Raw genomic sequence first — 19,873 nt, 5'->3', positions numbered from 1 at the left:
ACAAAAATTAAATCAAGAACACATAAGCAATTTAAACAGACTTAAAACCCCTAGTAAAACAGAAGCAGTCATTAAAAGTCTCCCAACCAAAAAAAGCCCAGGGCCAAATGGCTTCAGCGAAGAATTCTACCAGAAATTCAAACCAGAGCTAAAACCAATAATCCTCAAAGTGTTCCATACAATAGAAACAGAAAGGTCATTGCCAAACTCTTTTTACCAGGCTACAATTACCTTAGTACCCAAGCCACACAAACACACAACTAAGAAAGAGAACTACAGACCAATATACCTCATGAACATTAAATGCAAAAATACTCAATAAAATATTGACAAATCCAATTCAAAAACACTCAGAGAAATAAATCATCCACTATGATCATGTAGGCTTCATCCGAGGGATGCAGGGATGGTTCAATATATGAAAATCCATCAATGTAATCCACCACATAAATAAACTGAAAAAGAAAACCACATGATCATCTCACTCACTAGATGCTGAAAAAGCCTTTGACAAAATTCAACACCGCTTCATGATAAAGGTCCTGGACAGATCAGGGATAACAGGAACATACCTAAACATAATAAAAGCAATACACAGTAAACTAACAGCCAACATCAAACTAAATGGAGAGAAATTAAGTGAAATTCCTTTAGATTTTAGAATCAGGAACAAGACAAGGCTGCCCACTCTCGCCATATTTCATCAATATTATACCTGAATTTCTAGCTAGAGCAATAAGACAACAAAAGGAGATCAAGGGTATACAAAGTGGGAAGGAGGAAGTCAAACCTTTCACTATAGGTGATATGATAGTTTACATAAGTGACCCCAAAAACTCTACCAGGGAACTCCTACAGCTGATAAACACCTTCAGCAAAGTGGCAGGATACAAGATTAACTCAAAAAATTCAGTAGCCTTACTATATACAGATAATAAAGGGGCTGAGAAAGAAATCAGAGAAACACTCTTTACAATAGCCTCAAATAACATAAAATATCTTGGGGTAACACTAACCAAGCATGTATAGCAAGAACATTGAATCCTTAAAGAAAGAAACTGAAGAAGATAACAGAAAATGGAAAGATCTCCCATGGTCTTGGAGAGGTAGGATCAACATAGTAATAATGGCAATCGTCCCAAAAACAAGCTACAGATTCAATGCAATCCCCAAAATACAGGCACAATTCTTCATAAACTTTGAAAGAATAATGCTCAACTTTATATGGGGGAAGGGGACCAGGATAGCCAAAATTTATGGAGGAATCACCATTCCTGATTTCAAGTTCTATTATAGAGCTATAGTCCTGAAATCAGCTTGGCATTGGCACAAAAATTGACAGGTATACCAATCGACCAACAAAAGGAGATCAAGAGGATACAAAGTGGAAAGGAAGAAGTCAAACTTTCACTATTTGTAGGTGATATGATAAGTGAATATCAGACATAGAGCAAAGGATAACCACCTACAATCCACAATCGCAGAGAAGCTAGGAAACAAGGAGGACCCTAAGACAGACACACATGGACACCTGAGAAGGGGAAAGAGACAAGATCTCCTGAGTAAATTGGGAGCATGGGGGTAGCAGGAAGGAGGTAGGAGAAGGGAGGGGAGGGAGGAGAGAGGAGAGCATGTGGGATCAAAAAGGTCAAGTTGGGGGAAGGACAGAGAATGAGAGCAAGGAAAGAGATACCTTGATAGAGGGAGCCATTATGGGCTTAATGGGAAACTTGGCAGTAGGGAAATTCCCAAGAATCCAAAAGGATGACCCCAACTAAGAATCTAAGTAATAGTGGAGAGGCTACCTTAAATGCCCTTCCCCTATAATGAGATTGATGACTAGCTTAAGTGGCATCATAGAGCCTTCATCCAGTAGCTGATGGAAGCAGAAACAGAGATTTACTGAGCTGAACTCCTGGAGTTCAGTTGTTCAGAGGAAGGAGTGATGAGCAAAGGCGTCAAGACTAGGCTGGGGAACCCACAGAGACAGCTGACCTGAGCATGTGAGAGCTCACTGACAGCTGGAGAACCTGCATAAGAATGAACTAGGCCCTTGAACATGGATGTCAGTTGGGGGACTTGGGCAGTCTATAGGACTGCTGGCAGTGGAACCAGTATCCCTAGTTCATGAACTGTGTTTTTAGAGCCCATCCCCTATGGACTGATGCTCTCTTAGCCTAGATACAGGGGAAAGGAAAGGGCCTTGTTCCTGCTCGAAATGATGTGACAAGAAGATACTGAGTTACAGGCTAGCATAGGCTAAACAGACAACAAAAAGGGGTGGGGACAGTGAGAAAGAAAAGGGAGTATGAAAGAACATGCAGAAAAAAAAAAGAATGTAAAAAAACAAAAGTAAGTCCATTCATAAAATGTCCATAAATGTAACTAATTAGACTAAAAACAAAATACAAAGCTCAATTAGCTTCCACACCAAAAGCAAACCAACCAACAAAACCAATCGGCAGCTGACAACACAGAAGAAAAGCAAATGTCTGAAAAAAAATGATAAAGCAAAGTTTAAAGCCTGAAAGACGGTTATTTGAGCAGCTAACAAGAAACACATTTCAATAAAATAAAGTTAAAGTAGTTCTTCATAGAGTTTGCAAGAAGGGAAAATTAACAAGGTACTCACAAAGAAACAGTTGAGCAAATGGAAAAACAGAAAGAATAAATAACAATGAATAAAAATATTTAATTTCAGTTTTATTGTCCAAGCTTGTAAGCAACAATAAGTAAATGGATAAACATACAGTGTAGTACTATTCAGCATTAAAAAGAAAGACACTATCATACCCCAAAAGGACACAGGAAATCTTAAACGCATACTGCTAAATAAAACAAGCAGTCTGAAATGGTTATGTACTTTATGATTCCACCTACAGGACATTCGGGAAAGAGCAAATACAATGCTTTTCAAGAAAAGTATAAATACTAAAACTATCAAAGGTTACCAGGGGCTCAATGGAGAAGGAAGAGACCTGTGAGATGGCTCAGAGGATAAGTACTTGCTGCCTAGACCAAGGGCCTAAGTTCAGTCTGGAAACTCACACGGTTCGAGAATGACCTCAAAAGTTGTTCTCTGACCTCTTTCTCAAGACACATGCTGTGCACAAGTGCATGCATGCATGGGTGCATGCACACACACAGAATAAGTTAAAAATTGTAAAAACAGTAGAAAATAAAAGACAGAGGCCTAAGTCTTCCAGGAAAATGAAACTATTCTGTATACTACTGACAGATACAAACTGCCAAAACCCAAAGACTCTGCAATACAAAATTAATCATAATAAACTATGGACTTTAGTTAATACTATTAGGCCAAAGCAGGCCCCCAAATGGCAGAGCTGCTGAAAATGTTATAACCAAAACTGAAGGATTCTTATGAGGTAAATAGAAACCTAAAACTGGAATTCCTTAGCAATCTCCTGAAGCAGGTTTCTGGTTGTCAAAAAGACTCACCATTTCCCTTATGTACCCCCAATGGTCAACTATATCTGACAAAGGGCATCTAGCTTGTGACTGACTCAAGCAGCTCCTTGACTAACTCCCAGGCTGTTCTGCCCCACACCTTCCTGCACTTCTTGTACACATAAAACAGACAAGGTTTTTCTGGTCACCTGGCTGTTTGCAAATAAACTGTCTACTACCCACAGAGTACAGGTAGGTGGTTTCTCTGTGCCTTTGCTTATACAATAGTTTATCAATATACTGACTCATCAATTGTAACAAATGTGCCCAGCTAATGCAAAATGTTAATAATAGGAAAAAAACGTGGAGAAAAACATATTCAGAAACTATATATTTCTGCTTTTCCAAAAAACTTAAAACTAGTATTTTATAAAGCCTAATATGAAGTCATTATTGAATAAAGGTTGTTTTTCTATGAATATTGGTAAATTTTGTAAAGCAACAAGATTATTCACTATGGTTAAACACAATCCATGCAACAAGATGTCTTTATGTTAAAGATGTAGAAAATAGTAATAAATAACAAAAAGAGAAACAATGATCAATATTGGGTTATTTGTATCAGCTTTAGATATGATATCATTAATGCAAATATTTGTATGAACTAACTGTACTTAAGTTTCATATAAAAATATCCATGGTACTTATATTTTAGTGTATTTCAAACTTGTATCAATTATTACAATCAATGACTACAGGAATTTATAGGAATACAGGAATAAGCAGTTCCTTTTTTGGAGGGGGGGTAATTGAATCCAGGGCCTTGTCTACTTGGAGCCTTACTCCTTGCCCAAGATATTTAATTATTTATGCAGTTGAATTTGAGACATCTACATTTATTTAAATCCGTAGCCTAAACCAGCATCCAACTTGCAATCCCCCTGCTTAGCCTAAGGACTAGTGATTGTAGCACACCATCACCAACTAGATATCAACAGCGAAAATATGTAAATAAAATAATTTCCATTGTAATACAAATACAATTGAAAACTGAGGGCAGCAAGACCTTCAGGCTTATTTCAACTCTTTTCTAAGTACAGAATGGAAAACTCTCAGAGGCCTAGTTATTTTAAACAAATGCATGCTTTATTAATAAAAGCTAAACCATACATCAAAAGTAAAATAAAAAAGCAACACTATCAAAAGCTGATTTTCTTTAAAAATAAATAAATAAATTAAAAGGAAAGTAGACATTAGGAACAAAATGACTAAAAGATACTGAAGGAGACAGACACACCTTTGGATCATTTTGTAGATAAAGGCTTATGGATCATTTTTGTAGAAAAAAAAACCTTATATACTGGGATATAAGTAGCTATTACATGGGAAAATATAGTTGTCAAACCTAATTTAACAATGAAATAGATTGTCTGAATAAGGCAGCAAGCACTGAAGATTTTGAACTGAAATGGAATTCTGACTTTTGGTACAACTGTACATACAAACCAGATTTAAATGTTCTTGCAACAAATACCTTTCTTATTGACCCTTTCTGAAATGGAAGAAAGCTTCCCAAGTTTCTTTTATAAAGTTGCAATGCTAGGTTTTAAAAGTAGATAAATTACAATCTCTCTACTCAGGTTAGTATGCTAAGCAATGTACAAATATTTGAAAACAAGTTTGTATAGCATAAATAATATCTCAAGAAAAAAGAGGAGGAATTCTGGTTCTCATAAATTAAATTCATCCATGTCCATTTTAATTATATAGACATGCATTTTAAATTCTGAGAATATTCCACACATTAAAGTAAAACAAAAACAAAAAAGCATGTATTATACATTATAGTAAGCGTACTACACAAGACAAAATTATTCACAGCTTTCTTTAAGTCTATAAGCAAGTTTCAATTTGCATTGGTACAGACAATATGATTGTCCTGATTTTGTTTGGTTAGGTTTTTATTTTTTATTGTTGGGTGTGTGTGTGTGTGTGTGTGTGTTGAAATTTGCACAGGCTATAGTTACCTAAGAATAAGGAACCACAATTGAGAAAAAGCTTTTTTATTGGCTTATAGGCAAGCCTCTTAATTTGTGATGCTGTTAGAAGGTCCAGCCATGGCAAATGGTGCCATCTCTGGGCAGGTGGTTCTGGGTTGTATAAAAAACCAGCCTGGCAACCAAAGTAAGCAGCACTCCTTCATGGCTTCTTCTTCAATTCCTGACTCTAGGTTTCTACACTGATTCCTCAGTAATGAACTGAGACTTGAAAGTTTTAAGCTGAAATAAACTGTTTTCCTTCTCAAGTTGCTTTGGGACATGATGTTTTATCATAGCAATAGAAACCCTAAAGCAGTGATAATAAAAATAATAAAAGAAAATTTGAAAAACCCAAGCAACTCTGACAAAAGACTTTGGATCTATACTGAAAAATTACAGTAAGTCTATAATACTTAAAACTTTATAAATTAATCCTCATTTAGTTTGTGGCATGAAAAATTCATACACTGTGAAATAAAATCGCAACTAACAAAAAATGATCATGAAAATAGGGCAGCATTTGTTTACATCTAGGGGGAAAGGTACAACGCAAATTGTTGCTGCCTGCAGAGAATTAGATAAATTATATTTTCATAGTAATTAACGACCACTATTTACAGGTATTCAATCTAACATAACAATTTAACAAACCTAAAGTCAAAGTCATTTACAAGTTTAATTAAAACAATTTGAATGTGAACATGATTTATTCTCATGTACTAGAAATAATTAGATGGGCAGGGAGGTGGTTTGAATGAGAATGGCTACCATAGACTCATATACTTGAATACTCCCTGTTGGTAAAACTGTTTACGAAGGATTGGGAGGTGTGGCATTTAGAGGTGGTGTGTCACTAGAAATGAGATTTGGGGTTTCAAAAGAATTAGGCCAATTAGTAAAGTTAAAGCTAGAAAGAACTGTTTAGTTCATATTTTCATCAATTTCTAAATTTCATGCCTATTCACAAAATAACAAAATGATTAAAATGTTTCCACTGAATTAAAATATAATTAACAGAAATCTATCATTTATTTTACTAATAAAATGTATTTCTTCTTTCTATTCTGTATAAGTATATTCCAAGAATAATTCCAGGTGCTATTCCAAGTTAGTCCAAATAACTTTTATATAACAGTTATAATTTTCTGGTTCATTCATCTTTTAACATACAGAGAGAGAGAGAGAGACAGAGACAGAGACAGACAGACAGAGAGGGAGAGAGACAGACAAACAGAAGGACAGACAGACAGACAGAAACAGAGTAAGAGAGACATACACTCCAGAGCTGAAAACTACAGGAAACGCAACGGTGTTGGGCCAATAAAATGTGTTACATTACCTTTAATTTTGAAAAGGTTAAGAATTCATTATTCCACATAGTAAAAATGAATGAATGAATTAACAGGATCAAACATAAAGCAATTCATAGCTCAAGACACATTTATCTCAAGAGTATAAAATGGCTAGAATTCTACAAAGCAACAGAAGAACATATGATAATTTGGTTATGTTTAATGAAATCCAAGATTGATATAATTTACAAAAATACAATACAATGCCATACTTCACACTGGACATTTTATTTTGGACAGGGTGTGTGTGTGTGTGTGTGTGTGTGTGTGTGTGTGTGTGTGTGTGTGTGGGCGTGTGTGTGTTGTGGTGTGTTTGGAGTTATATCCATGCTCTATATGGAAGCCATGGGAAGATGGCATTGTCTCTCTGTTGTTTAGCAATTTCCTCAAAAGGTAAACAACTATAAATAGCTTCAAGAAATTCATGAAACTGACCAGACTCACTACATCTCTCCCTCCCAGAATAGGCAATAAAGATCAGCTGAAGGTCATTCTCAGGTCAGTCAGACTGCACAGATAATCCTGAGGTAAGACTAGTTGACTGGAAGAAGCAAAGACCAACCAAACAGCTTGCAAGAGGCTTAGCTAACTTAGTCACTTGGAAAGTATACTCTCAAACCTCTTGAGATGTCTGAGACTGCAGTGTGCTTCAGGTTCCCAGCTTTTGTGATTCACCAGGGCCATGGTGTACTTTAGTGATAACAGATGTCTTTGAGTCATGTCTGCTCCTCTAAGTAACCCCTCATCCACATTCCTGCAGGTGGCCCCAATAAAACTCATTAGTTTTCCAAATTGTACTTTGGTGGTATACATAATTTGGTTTATAGTGGGTTCCCTATTTGTGATGAGTAGATATTGTATGTGTTGAGTTTCCCCAACTAAAGTCTTGTAACTTAACAGTTGCTGTCACTTTCCACTTTACTACTCTGAAACAGGGTCTTTCACTAAACAAGAAGCTAAAGTGATACCAGCAAGCTCCAGCAATCCTTCTGGTGTCCACACACCAGCACTGGGGTAATAGGTACCTATAGGTCATGTCTACCTTTTTATGTGGGTGCTAGGGAGCTGAACTCAGGTCCCAACTTTAACAGTACATCCTAAGTGTTCTTACCCTTTGAGCAACTTCCCCAACTGTCGACAGCATTTCTTACAAATTAAGATTTAATATAATAGATTTAGTATTATTTTGTGAACATTAGAAAATTAATGTTAAATTTTTCTTTTACTTTCAAATAAAATTATCAATAGTGCTAAATATCAAAGAATAGCTCTGTGTATTCCTAATAGATTTAAAGAATATAAAGGAGTATTCTGGACATAAAAGTTAACACCACTACATTAAACCTTGCTAATGATACCATAAAAATTTCAGTGACACCAGAATCGTGTAATATTCACACTTCCTGGGATCAGGAAAAATCTGAAACAAATACACTATAGGTCAAGAAACACCATCTGCATAGGTATAAGAGATAGTGCTAACAGCAAATGTCAGATTACAAATGCTACAAAAAGTGCCATCAGCAAGAAAACAAGCTAAACATAAATAAAATTCAAAACTCACTGTTTTCCTAGCAACTGATTACACAGCAACTCCATCACTGGCATTAATTGTGCTTCAAATAGCATTTGATAATGGAATACTACTAATATGCATACTCCAACAGATCTAGAACATGGTAGCCTTTCTAAATATTTCAACCATCCCTTTAGTAGTCATCTGAAGGGCCAGATAAGAATTTATTTTATAATATGTAAGGAATAAAGTCAACTCTGATATGTTCAAATATTATGGTGTTAACCGTTTGTAGAACATTGTGCAAGATGCCATACATACACAGCCCCACAAATTATCACAATATTATTAAGTAAGTAATTGAAATATAGTTTCAAAGCAGTTGGAAATTTGCCTATGATGTAAAGACAAGATTTACCTACTTTACATTGTTAAAAAATACTTCAACATTTCAATGTATGCTCTTCTCTTAAAAATACAATGAAATCTGAAGAGACAGCTCAGTGGTTAAGATCACAGGACTACAATCATTAAGACTGTACTTTAGAACGCAAGACCTGTTTCAGACCACAGAATTGTGTAGTGAGAACACAGCTGACAAATCACAGAGCTAACCAACCAGGATCATTTTCCAATGGAGGAGGCTCACATGCAGGGTGGTGGGAGTATTTGCTTTATGAATAGTCACTGTCCTTACTGTAATTCCTGGTGAAGTCATGATACTCCCTTCCTAGGGCGAGATTCATCCCCAAAACTCCAGCAGTGTATTAATCATTTACTGGCAATATTTTCCCCTATGCATTGGTATATTTGGAAGACTCCCACCAGCAATGTAAGAGTCTAGCAAGAAAGTAAACACGATTATTACCTTTACTCTGTCTACCAGGTCTCTGTATAAACTTAGAAGTCTGACCCCCTGCAGTTATCTTCCTTTGGAAGACAATTGGTCAGTGTTAGTGTCAAGGCAAAGAGACTTCTATTAAGACATTCACAGATGCCCAAGAGCAAGAATGAAGGCATAGCTAAAGTTGTTGACCATAGCTCTCAGACAGAGAACAAGAATGTCCTAGATTCTCTTTGCAAGACAATAGTAAAGCGGTGTCCCAAATTAACTTCACATTAACTTTAAAGCATGCCTATTCTTCACTTGCCAGTCTACTAACAATAGATGGGCATCTTAAAGTTATCATTGGGCACTGTGCTCTCCCTGTGTGGTTCTAGTTTTGCTCCTAAGGCCTTGGGACCTCATGATGCCATGGCTATAGCTCTGCCTTTATCATTTAGCTAAGAAACGTGTTCATGGTCCATGAAAACTCTATAATTATTATCCCTTGCTTCAAACCTCTGGGGGAAGAGAGACTTGGGAGCAGGAGACTTGAGAGGTTATAGATGGAGTTAAAAAGCTGGCAGAAATTAGCAGAAATATAAAAGGTAAAGAATTTACAAAAATAAGTAAGTAGAGAGGAGAAAAAAGAATGAAACGGAATTAGAATTGAGACAGAATTAGAGCTAAGAAAGTATAGACATTAGAACAAAAAGAATTAGAAGAGAGAACAATAAAGATCACATGTATAGAATAAACATGGTATAATAATAAGAAGATTCTTTTCTATAACCCTCAGACTTAGAGCCTATGCTTTTTGAACCATGAGCAAAAGCTTTGTGGTCAAACCATAAATTTTTCAATAAAGACCCATTAAAAAAGCATGGTGTATGGCAAAAACCCCGCCCCAAGGGTAGCTAAGACAGAGAGGGATCACTGGGGTTTTGTGGCTTCTTGCCTAGAAGAGAAAATAGAAGCCCTAGGTCCAGACAATGTCTCAAAGACATAGGCAAACAGCAACAGAGGAAGATACTCTATATCCTATTCTGGAAGATGCAGATACACAGGTATGCATATTCTCACAAAGATACAGAGTAAATAAAAATTAAAAAAAAAAAACTTTTTTTTTTTTTTTTTTTTTTTTTTTCGAGTGATAGAACATAACAGGAATAAATGGTCTATGCTGGGGGGAAAAGTTCCAGAATTTCTAACATGGTCTTCTTTTGTGACTTGAACCACAAATTTGTTTTTTATTTTTGTTTTTTGTTATTTAGAAACAATCATTTTACATATCTACCTCCCTCACCCCCCACACCCGTTCCCTCTGGGCCGTTTCCCTGCTCTAGCTACCAGATCTTCTGACCCATCAGAAAAGAGTGCTCAAAGGAAAGCCAAACCTCAAGCTCCTCTCTCTGCTTCCATCTGCCTGAAGCCACACCCAAAGGGGTGTGGCCACCATTACACATCCACACACCAGATGCCTATGCTGTTGCTTCCAATTTTATACATAGACAACATGAAAGACTGTGAGAAAAATTATTATGTCAAGAGAGATAGCCTGAATCAAGCTCATACATAATATTCATTTTAAAACATAGTAACTTTTCTGCTACTCATGTAACTATACTCGTGGGAGATGGGGGAACTTTGTTTTAATAATTTTTAAAATAATTACTTCCAAGAGGTTAAAGACTCTTAAGGTTTTTCTAATCATAATGACAATAGCCTGAATAGAAAAAATTACTCAGTCAAGGGTCAACTAGTCACTAGGTCAATAACCTATATCAAAGCTAGAAAAGCACACATTAAGGAAAAAAAATATCTTCAGTACAGAAGTAGCTTTTTACATGCTTAAGTTACACATGCAAATATGTCTACATGGTTCCTATAAATTTCTACAACAGTAGACAACATGATTATTTAAAGGATGTGCATGATGTGACATGTACCAGACCTTCAGAGGCAGCAAGATCCTGCAATCCTGTCTCAAAAATCCAAGGGCTAAGAACAAAACCAAGTGGTAAAGAGCTTGACTAACCATGTGAAAGAGCTTTGGTTTGATTACCAGGACCATTACATAAATAAATAATACTTTTAAATAGGAGTATCCTACTTTAACTACTCATTACTCAGTCTTCCTATAAGAACCCACTGTAAAAGCATATGTGCCTCTGACATAAATGCACTTAGTTAGAAAGCTCAGTACCAGAGACAAAGTAGAATGTTAAAGGAAGTATTTGTATGCTAGCTCTCTATGTTTAAGTCTATTTTTGACAGAGTAAGTACCTCAGTGCTAAAGCATGTTCAAGGCTGCAGGTTCAAGACCAATACTGTAAGAAGAAATTAATATTATAGAGTTTCTCATTAAGATAGTCCATGGCTATATACAACTTCAAAATTTCAACTGTACCTCATCCTGAAGTTCATCACCGCTTTTAACAGAAGCAAGCATGTCATATAAGGTACAGCAAAGATCTTCAATTCTCGGTGCTTCAGTCATTTCCTTTGAAGTTGCATTTAAGTACTTCTCAACTTCACACCACAAAAAGGAACCATTTGTTTTTTCCACAGGCTTGAGTTCTGGGGTGTCCTGCTCCTGAAAATGTTCATTCAGGAACTTCTTATAGTCTAAGCTTATAGTTTTCTGGGCTTCACCATTTATTGGCAATTCATCAAAGTGGTCCAGATCATGCATGTCAAAGGAAAATGCTAAGTTTTTACCAAAACACACTCTATCATTACAGTGATTTTCTGCCATCTGGACAAGAGCAGTCAGATCATCTTGACTAAAATGAGAAATAATTCGATTAGTGGCATTACAAGCAGCAGTAGCAGAAGACGATGGAAAGGGACCAAACATCTGTCTGATGGCTTTTGTCTCCATGTGACCAACAGACTCTGTCAAGTGAAATGTCATAAAGAGAAATGCAGCTCCACTTTCAATTGCTTCTCTCCCATTATCTGTTCCAACTATACAAAGACAAAACAAGAAAAAGGTATTATTAGCTCAATTGAATCATCATCCAAGTTGTTGTTTGAAAAAGAAAACCTTCCACTTTTTTGAGTTAAACCAATTTAGGACCAAAAAGAGTCCATTCCCAAATTTCCAAAGAACTATGTTTGATAAGTATTTTAGTTCAACTAATTACATTAAATTATATTATATTATATTATTAAATAATTAAATTATATTAAATACAGAAGCTACCAAAAAAACTCTTGCCTGTTTCTAAAACTGAGCTATGAATTAAAATTTACTTAAAACTTAAGCATTAATTTGATGATAAACTATAGTAAAATTTTAAAACACTCAGAATTACAGACATGAAACTTCGAAGGAAACCTCAAATACTCACAATTTCTACAACAATTTCTTAAATGACAAGATATAATTACATATAAACCTATATAACTCGCATTCAAAAACATTTCACACCACGAAGGTGTGTGTGTGTTTAAAACAAATCAAATTTACCATACAAAAAATATGAAAGAAGGATGCTATGTTAAAGAGGCAGAAGGAAAAACCTCACAGGTAAATGATCAGACCCTATTTTTAAAGTGTTGACTTTCCATATACAATTATCCTAAATCAAAAGAGAAAATGATTGAATTTCAAATTTTTCAGAGAATAGTCTTAGAGCAGGAAATTTAAAAAAAAAAAAAAAATTAAATCTTCAAGAGGTCCTGACCAGAAAGTGTCCAATTGAAACAATATTGATAAATTTGACAATACAATGAACATTTGCATCTTCCTGAAAGCAGAGCTTACATCATCCCTCAAAATAGTCAACAGTTTAGATAGCTGGATCTAAATTCCTACCAAAACAAGAACTGACCCCATCTCTTATTGCTTATTTATTTTTCTTCAAGCCCTACTTTCTAATACACGTTTTCTACTCTAAACAAAAATGAATGTGGTAATATTCAGGAATAGGTCCCTGCCAGACACCCTGGAACCCACAAAGAAACTAAGAAAGCTGAGGCATGAGAATCATCTGAGCCTAGGAAGTCAAGACCAGCATGCACAATGCAGCATGGCATTATGCCCCCAAAATATAATGTCCAAAGTTGTGATTTAAACAGAAAACCAAAGAAAAACCAGAAAAAATTAAAAAAAAAAAAAAAAAACCCAGCCAGGTCCTATTTGTCTACATTCCTATTTATTATTTCCAGAGTCCTAATTGTTCAAATCCAGTTCATTTTTCAATTCCAGCTCTTTCTTTCCATCTTCCAAGGAGAACAACACTGCTTAGTTTTTTTTATTTTCTGACTCTACTTGTCCCACATATACAGCTCAACAGTGAATAGCTGACTTAAAATAAACCCAGCTCACACACAAACCAGACTGTTTATTCCTAGACTAGATCACAAGGCCTCAGTAAATGTTTAAATGTAACTTACAATGTTAGAATGCAAATAGCATGTGTAAGTAAACAATTTCACCAGGTCAGTTCCAATGCTTTTCAAATACGACGTCTATATTATAATTTACAGAACATTGTTGCATACATGTTTTACTGATTAATATTTAAGGAAACATGAGTAATTTTTTATATATAAATTATACAGTACTTGTAAACTAACAAGACTGTACACATTTTCTTCTATTATAAACAATGCTTAGAGATTTGGGTATTGGATATTTCTACAGGTAATTTAACAAGATTGGTACTGTTGATACCAAACTCTAAACATAAAATGTAATTCATGACACTGGAGAGATGACTAAGAATTCAGAGCAATAGCTGCTCTTGCAGAAGGTCCACTTTTTATTCCAAGCACCCACATGACAGCTCACATCTGTCACTTCACTTCCACGGCATTCACCACCTTCTTCTGGTCTCCAGGTGTACTACACACACACAGTGCACAAACATACAGATACACATAACACACACATTCATAAAACAAAATTTTAAAATTCTTTAATGGACTGCATCCTATATCCAACATGATAGCACATAACGTTTCTTTATAAAAACAATATATTAAAATTTTTTCATTATCTTACTCTGTTCTTTTAAAAAAATTCATTCATGCTAAAACAGAAATTCAAGCATGAAACTGTGAAAGAAACAACAGAAGTCATTAAACAATTCTCACAGCTATCCTTTATTTCATAAACAGTTTTCCCACTGTACTAGGTTCCCTGTAAGTTCCCAAAAAGTAGATGTGTCTCTAATTCTTGTTTACTAAATAAATATTAATGACAAATAAATCACTTTAGAAAATACAGAAAAAAACATGTTGCATTACTAAAAGTGGAATTAACTTAATTTTCCAATAGTAGGTAAGTTACTGGCAAAGGTATGGAACAATCTTATATAATATGGAGAATTAGTGCGTACCATTATCTTAGTGTACTACTATGGTAAAGAGTCACCATGACTATGGCACTCTTATAAAAGAAAGCATTTAACCAGGGCTGGCTTATAGTTCAGAAACTTAGTCCATTATCACCATGGTGGGAAGCATGGCAGAGAACAGGAGGTGCTGGAAAAATAGGTAAGAGCTACATTCTGAACAACTGTGGAGAGACACAGACACAGAAAGACAAAGACAGAGAGGAGAGGGGGCTTTTGAAACCTCAGAGCCAATCCCCAGGGACACACTTCCTCCAACAAGACCACACTGCCTAAATAGTGCCTCTTTCTGGAAATCAAGTATTCAAATCTATGAGTTTACAGGAGCTATTCCTGTTCAAACCACCACAGTTTTAAAAAGTACTATTAATATGTATGCTAAGCAGAAGAAAAATTTATGAATCAACTTTCAGTAGGGAAAACAATTATATACTCAGAAAAATTAACACAGATTAAATCCATTCTTTCCAAACTTTCAAATACAATTAACTTTTGTCTACAAAGTTTCAAAATTAATCATTACTTTAAAACTTTAAACTTAGCTAGGTTGTGGTATTTCATAAATGTGAATATTATTTTCTAATTATTACCTCTCCTATGTGACCTACTCAGCCAGATGTCCTTGACTGGCTAAATATACATGTATGTCACATACTGTTAAGAATCACACAGTGCTACTCTGTGAATTCCAAATTTTGAGAACTTTGACAAGCAACATTGGTGGCTATGCATGTCTAGCTAATAAAGACAAATACTATGACATCAAAAAACAATGAACTTTTCCAGGCCACTGAACAGTAGATGAGGACGTCATGTGCACTACTTGCCATTCTCAGAATACACAAGGACATCTCCCACACTCACATGCATTCAATGTTCTGGCTACAACTGAAGATCAGGGAAAGCTGTTAGCCAACTAAGGCCACAAAAGCACAGCTTGGGATTAGAGTCCTGGAAGGAAAAACTGGAATGGTGGAGGCAAAGGGATCTCCCCAATTTGATGGTACACATGTTCATTAAGCCAGAAGTCAGCATCTTGATGGCACTATCTAACTTCCAAAACTGTCTGGCAGGTTCCACCTTTCTTCTATAAAACAGAACTGACAGGGAAACCCATAAACATTAATGTTTTCTAAGTCACCAGTCACCAGCTCATTGGTGAAAGCAAAGAGGACTTGTGGGAGGCCAGCATTACATGAGCTAGAAAATGAGTTCAGAGTTTGAAAGTATAAACCTCATGAACCTGAAAAAAACACAACTACAATAATCTTACCTGTTGTAATCCAGGCAAATCTGGCCCCTCCCCTTGGAGACATCCCACCCCTCTGAGCATGGCAGGCTACCCTGGCCCTATATTGGTTCTGTTAAGGTCTATACCGATTTGTTTTGCAGCTTGAAGTATATCTTTTAAGTCTTCATTTATACTTTGCATTTCATTCTTCTCAAGTTTTTCATTCAAAAATTGGACTATCTTCTTCCAGGTGAGCCCCAAATCTAAAACTTGTTCATGAAGCTTGGATCGTTTCAGCTGGAAAAAAGAGAGTATAATATAGAGATGTTCTGGTTAAAGTTTTTCTCCAGTCCATTATTTAACATGTATAATTTGCATTACATAATAACAATTCCGCACTGCCCAGAATTCAGTCATATCTACTCATACATAAATTAATTATTCTTAGAAAGAACATAATTGTGATATGATAGGTCACAAACAGATCTGTGCAAAGAAAACAAATGTGTTAAAATAAACATGTTTACTGTTTTAATTATGAAACAAGATCACCCATAGAGCAAAGTTCAACATTTCTAAGCTAAGCTAACATGAAAACATCCCACATTTCTTTCCTTTTTCTGTTTGTTTTTAACAGAGTTTATAATGACCATAAAAATACATTTTGACAAAAGGCATTTGAAGACTAATAACAGTCCCCCGATTAATCAGTTCAGCACATTTAAACAGCACTGTTTTCCAAAGTATGACCTTGGAACTAAAGGTTGGCTATAGATTATTTCTTACGTATATTCTTTTCTTGAAACTATAAATCTTTTCCTTCTCAAGGACTGATTAGAGAATGCAATAAAAATTTCCTGTCAGATCCCTAGCTTTGATCCATAGATAGATAAAGTCATGAAGCAATCTAACAAAGAACTGGTGAATCAAGCAAAGAACTGTTACCTTACTCTTGTTTGTATTGATGTTGTTCATTATTCATTACTTTCCTACTTAGACTTTTTAAATCTAAGTCTAAGAGAACAGGAAAACATACTTCTGAAATATCCTGGCCATAAAATGATTTCAGTTATTATAATAAGGTCATAGGTACAATGATTCATTTTACTTTTACCCTACTTTTTATATACGGTGAATATTTTCAGTGACTGAAAAGTCACATTAAAACAAAGTTTTAATGCCATTTTCCTTCCTCGGGAAGCCAAAGTATTTAAAACACTACAATAAAAAGTAGAATGACATGGGGGGGGGGGAGGTAAGTATGTAGCTTTTACGCTTTTAAATTGCAAAAGGCTTCCATTTTATCACTAGTTCAAAATAATTTGCAAGGCCCTAGGAAGGTAAAAACAAAACAAAGTATTAGAAATTAACATTAAGAATATAGATCATAATCTTATATTAATTACTGTGAGAAATGTAACAATCATTGTGAAGACTTCCTTATGGTCTGACACAATTCTGCGTCATTAGAGGAAAGTCTACCAAAGACTGGTAATAAATAATCTTTGCTTTCTGGATGAAACTTCATGTGAAGACATTAACTGTAACACTTTATAAAAACTGCACCAATGTTTCAGCCTACAAAGAAATCACGCTTTCACTCTATAATACAATCATCTAAGAAGTTAAATTTAAAAGAAACTTCTTTACGTTTTTTTTTTTTTTTTTTTTTAAAGAAAAGCATTGAGGGCTTCATAAACTGCTTCCTCTATTCCCACATATAATAGATACATCATGAGGACTAGAAACCTTGACCATGCTGCCAACATTTAACTTTTCTACTAAAAGTCAATATATCATTTACAGACTAAAGGCTCCATAAGTTTCATTTATAATATGAAATATGTTTTTATGTATATTTATATATGACTACAACTTTTACTCATTTACCTTTTAAAACAGTATAATATAATCATATTCAGAAAGAAATATTGCAATTTAAAGACTTAAATAACTAAAATCCTTGCATTTACAAATTAGTCAAATCTACATACTATGAGCTAAATTGCCTCTCCTCAAAACTCATCCTAACCTCCACTACCTCAGAAAGCCACTAATGTTAGCTTATAATCCCACCTGATTGGTCTAATTACAGAAAAACAAACTCAAGGACACCAGGGATAAGCTTCTACAGAAGAAAGGTTCTGGAGGATACAACATGAAGTCTGCTACCAACAAACCACAGAGAAGTTTCCAGGGAAAGGAATCTCTGCCTTGATCCTGAACGTTAAGCTCCAGCTCTATAGAACACAAAATTTTTGTTGGCAGAGCCACCTACCTACCTTAAGGTATTTTATATTATTCTATACAAATTAATGTACCATAGATTAAGGACTTTTCTAAGAGTCTCACTTGCAAATATTTTACATAGAATTGCATAAGTCTTAGTATAATTTACCCTTTATAACATTACACTTATAATTACATATTATTTATTTTACAAAACTTACTTGCATAACTAAGTTTACTTATAGAAGAAATTCACTGTGAAACCACACACCTGAATTAGCTGCTCAAAAATAACAGGAATTGAATCAATCTGAAAAGTGACTGGCATTCTTTACATTACCCTCCACAGTGATAACCACACTGTCCAGGAGGAAACTATGTTTACAGTAAAAGTATAATACATAACACTAAGTTATGTATTATAAAGCTGAATCATGTAAGGAAGCTTGTCCACATCACTAACCTTCAGTTAGTTACATTACAGTTAAAAGAATCTGGAGTTCCATAAATTTTTATTTCTAGTATTTATTTCTAAATTTTTTATCATAAAAACGCCTTACTATTAACTTCTTTAAGACTTGGATGTACTCTTGCCAACTGTATGGACAAGTCAACTATGAGACCAACTGTGCACCTTGAAATTAATTCAAAATAAATGTAAACTAAATCACAAAATTAACTGTGGTAAAGGCCTAAACAACAAAAACCATGAAGGCCTATTTTTGATTATTCCCTTTGATAACAGTCAGAGTGCTTAATGTAAGTATAGTTTCATGAAAACATCAGTATACTCAAATCTCCTTCTCAAGACAGAAAAAAGATTAAATGTCTAATTCTAACCAGATTCAACTAAAAGAAATGTCAAATACCCATACTCTTTGTTTTTAATGGTTTTCACCTAAAAACATTTACCTTTAAGTCAGCTACTTCTTCATTATAATTATCTTGCTTGGTGACATTTGAAAAGGAGCGCAAGGCTCCTGTGAGCCGAGGTAAGGCCATCTTTTACGCAATCAGTGATCCATAGAAATAAGAAGCTCGAAACTGAAACAACACAATGATATTTATCTGTTATATATCTGTTTAGAAATGACACAGGTAATCAAACTCAACAAACTGATCTACATAAGAAAAATAAAAAAGCTCCAAAAGCACTTGCTACAATGCAATGTTAGCTTCTTGAGTATAGAATAAAATCTCCAGGCACATAATAACCAAAAGTGCTGGAAGAGCAAAAGGTAGAAGGACTGAAACAACAAAGATTCTAAGCACTAATAAAAGAAAAAAAAATACATAGAAGTTCTGAGTTGATATGCATGGCTTAAAAAAATTAAATTACAGAAGGAAATGCCAAGTCCAGCATCAATGTGAAGAACAAAGACGTCAACTATTGATGACTCAAGTTACATGTCACACTCCAATCCCATCTGTCAAATTCAATAAAGACACACATGGAAACTTTTCTCTCCTACCTTATTGTATCCCAAGATTCAATTCTGGTAATCAGGCTTGACAACCTTTACCTACTGAGTCATCCATCTTACTGACCAAGAAATGGTTTTAAAATAGTATGTTCACCATTTTAACAAATTTTAATTGATGTTACATAAATCAGGAAATACTATTTTAACAATGCTTTAGAGGTACTCTTGAACTCAATGTGACCAAGTTACTTCGCTGACCTCTTATAAAAGTTATTCTCTTAACAAAATATAATTAAATTATAAGTAAGAAACATAATGGAAGATATTAAAAACAAGAGACTGCAGAAAGATGAGTGAGAAACTGCTAAAATAGCTAAAGGAAAGAACTATATCTCACAATGAAGAATTTCTATGGGAAAAGTAAAATGACTAAGTTTGTAAATAAATTTCTCTGATAGAGGACTTCAAGTATCAGCTATTCAGTG

General features: G+C 34.8%; 1 protein-coding gene across 1 annotated transcript in view; it reads right to left on the bottom strand.

Annotated features, from left to right (window-relative positions):
* Positions 1–19,012, bottom strand: part of Ascc3 (activating signal cointegrator 1 complex subunit 3) — a 286,596-nt gene extending 267,584 nt beyond the window's left edge. The window contains exons 1-3 of the mRNA XM_051206191.1: positions 18,877–19,012; positions 15,882–16,032; positions 11,549–12,108 (exon numbers count right to left, since the gene is read on the bottom strand). Coding sequence (XP_051062148.1) covers positions 11,549–12,108; positions 15,882–16,032; positions 18,877–18,966 — 801 coding nt within the window. The 5' untranslated portion in view covers positions 18,967–19,012. The remainder of the gene's footprint in view (positions 1–11,548; positions 12,109–15,881; positions 16,033–18,876) is intronic.
* Between the last annotated feature and the right edge of the window lie 861 nt (positions 19,013–19,873).

This window comes from Phodopus roborovskii, unplaced genomic scaffold (genome assembly GCF_943737965.1).
Source record: "Phodopus roborovskii unplaced genomic scaffold, PHOROB, whole genome shotgun sequence".
NCBI lineage: Eukaryota > Metazoa > Chordata > Mammalia > Rodentia > Cricetidae > Phodopus > Phodopus roborovskii.
The sequence above is the reverse complement of the archived record's forward strand: the minus strand, read 5'-3'. Positions and strand labels throughout refer to the sequence as shown.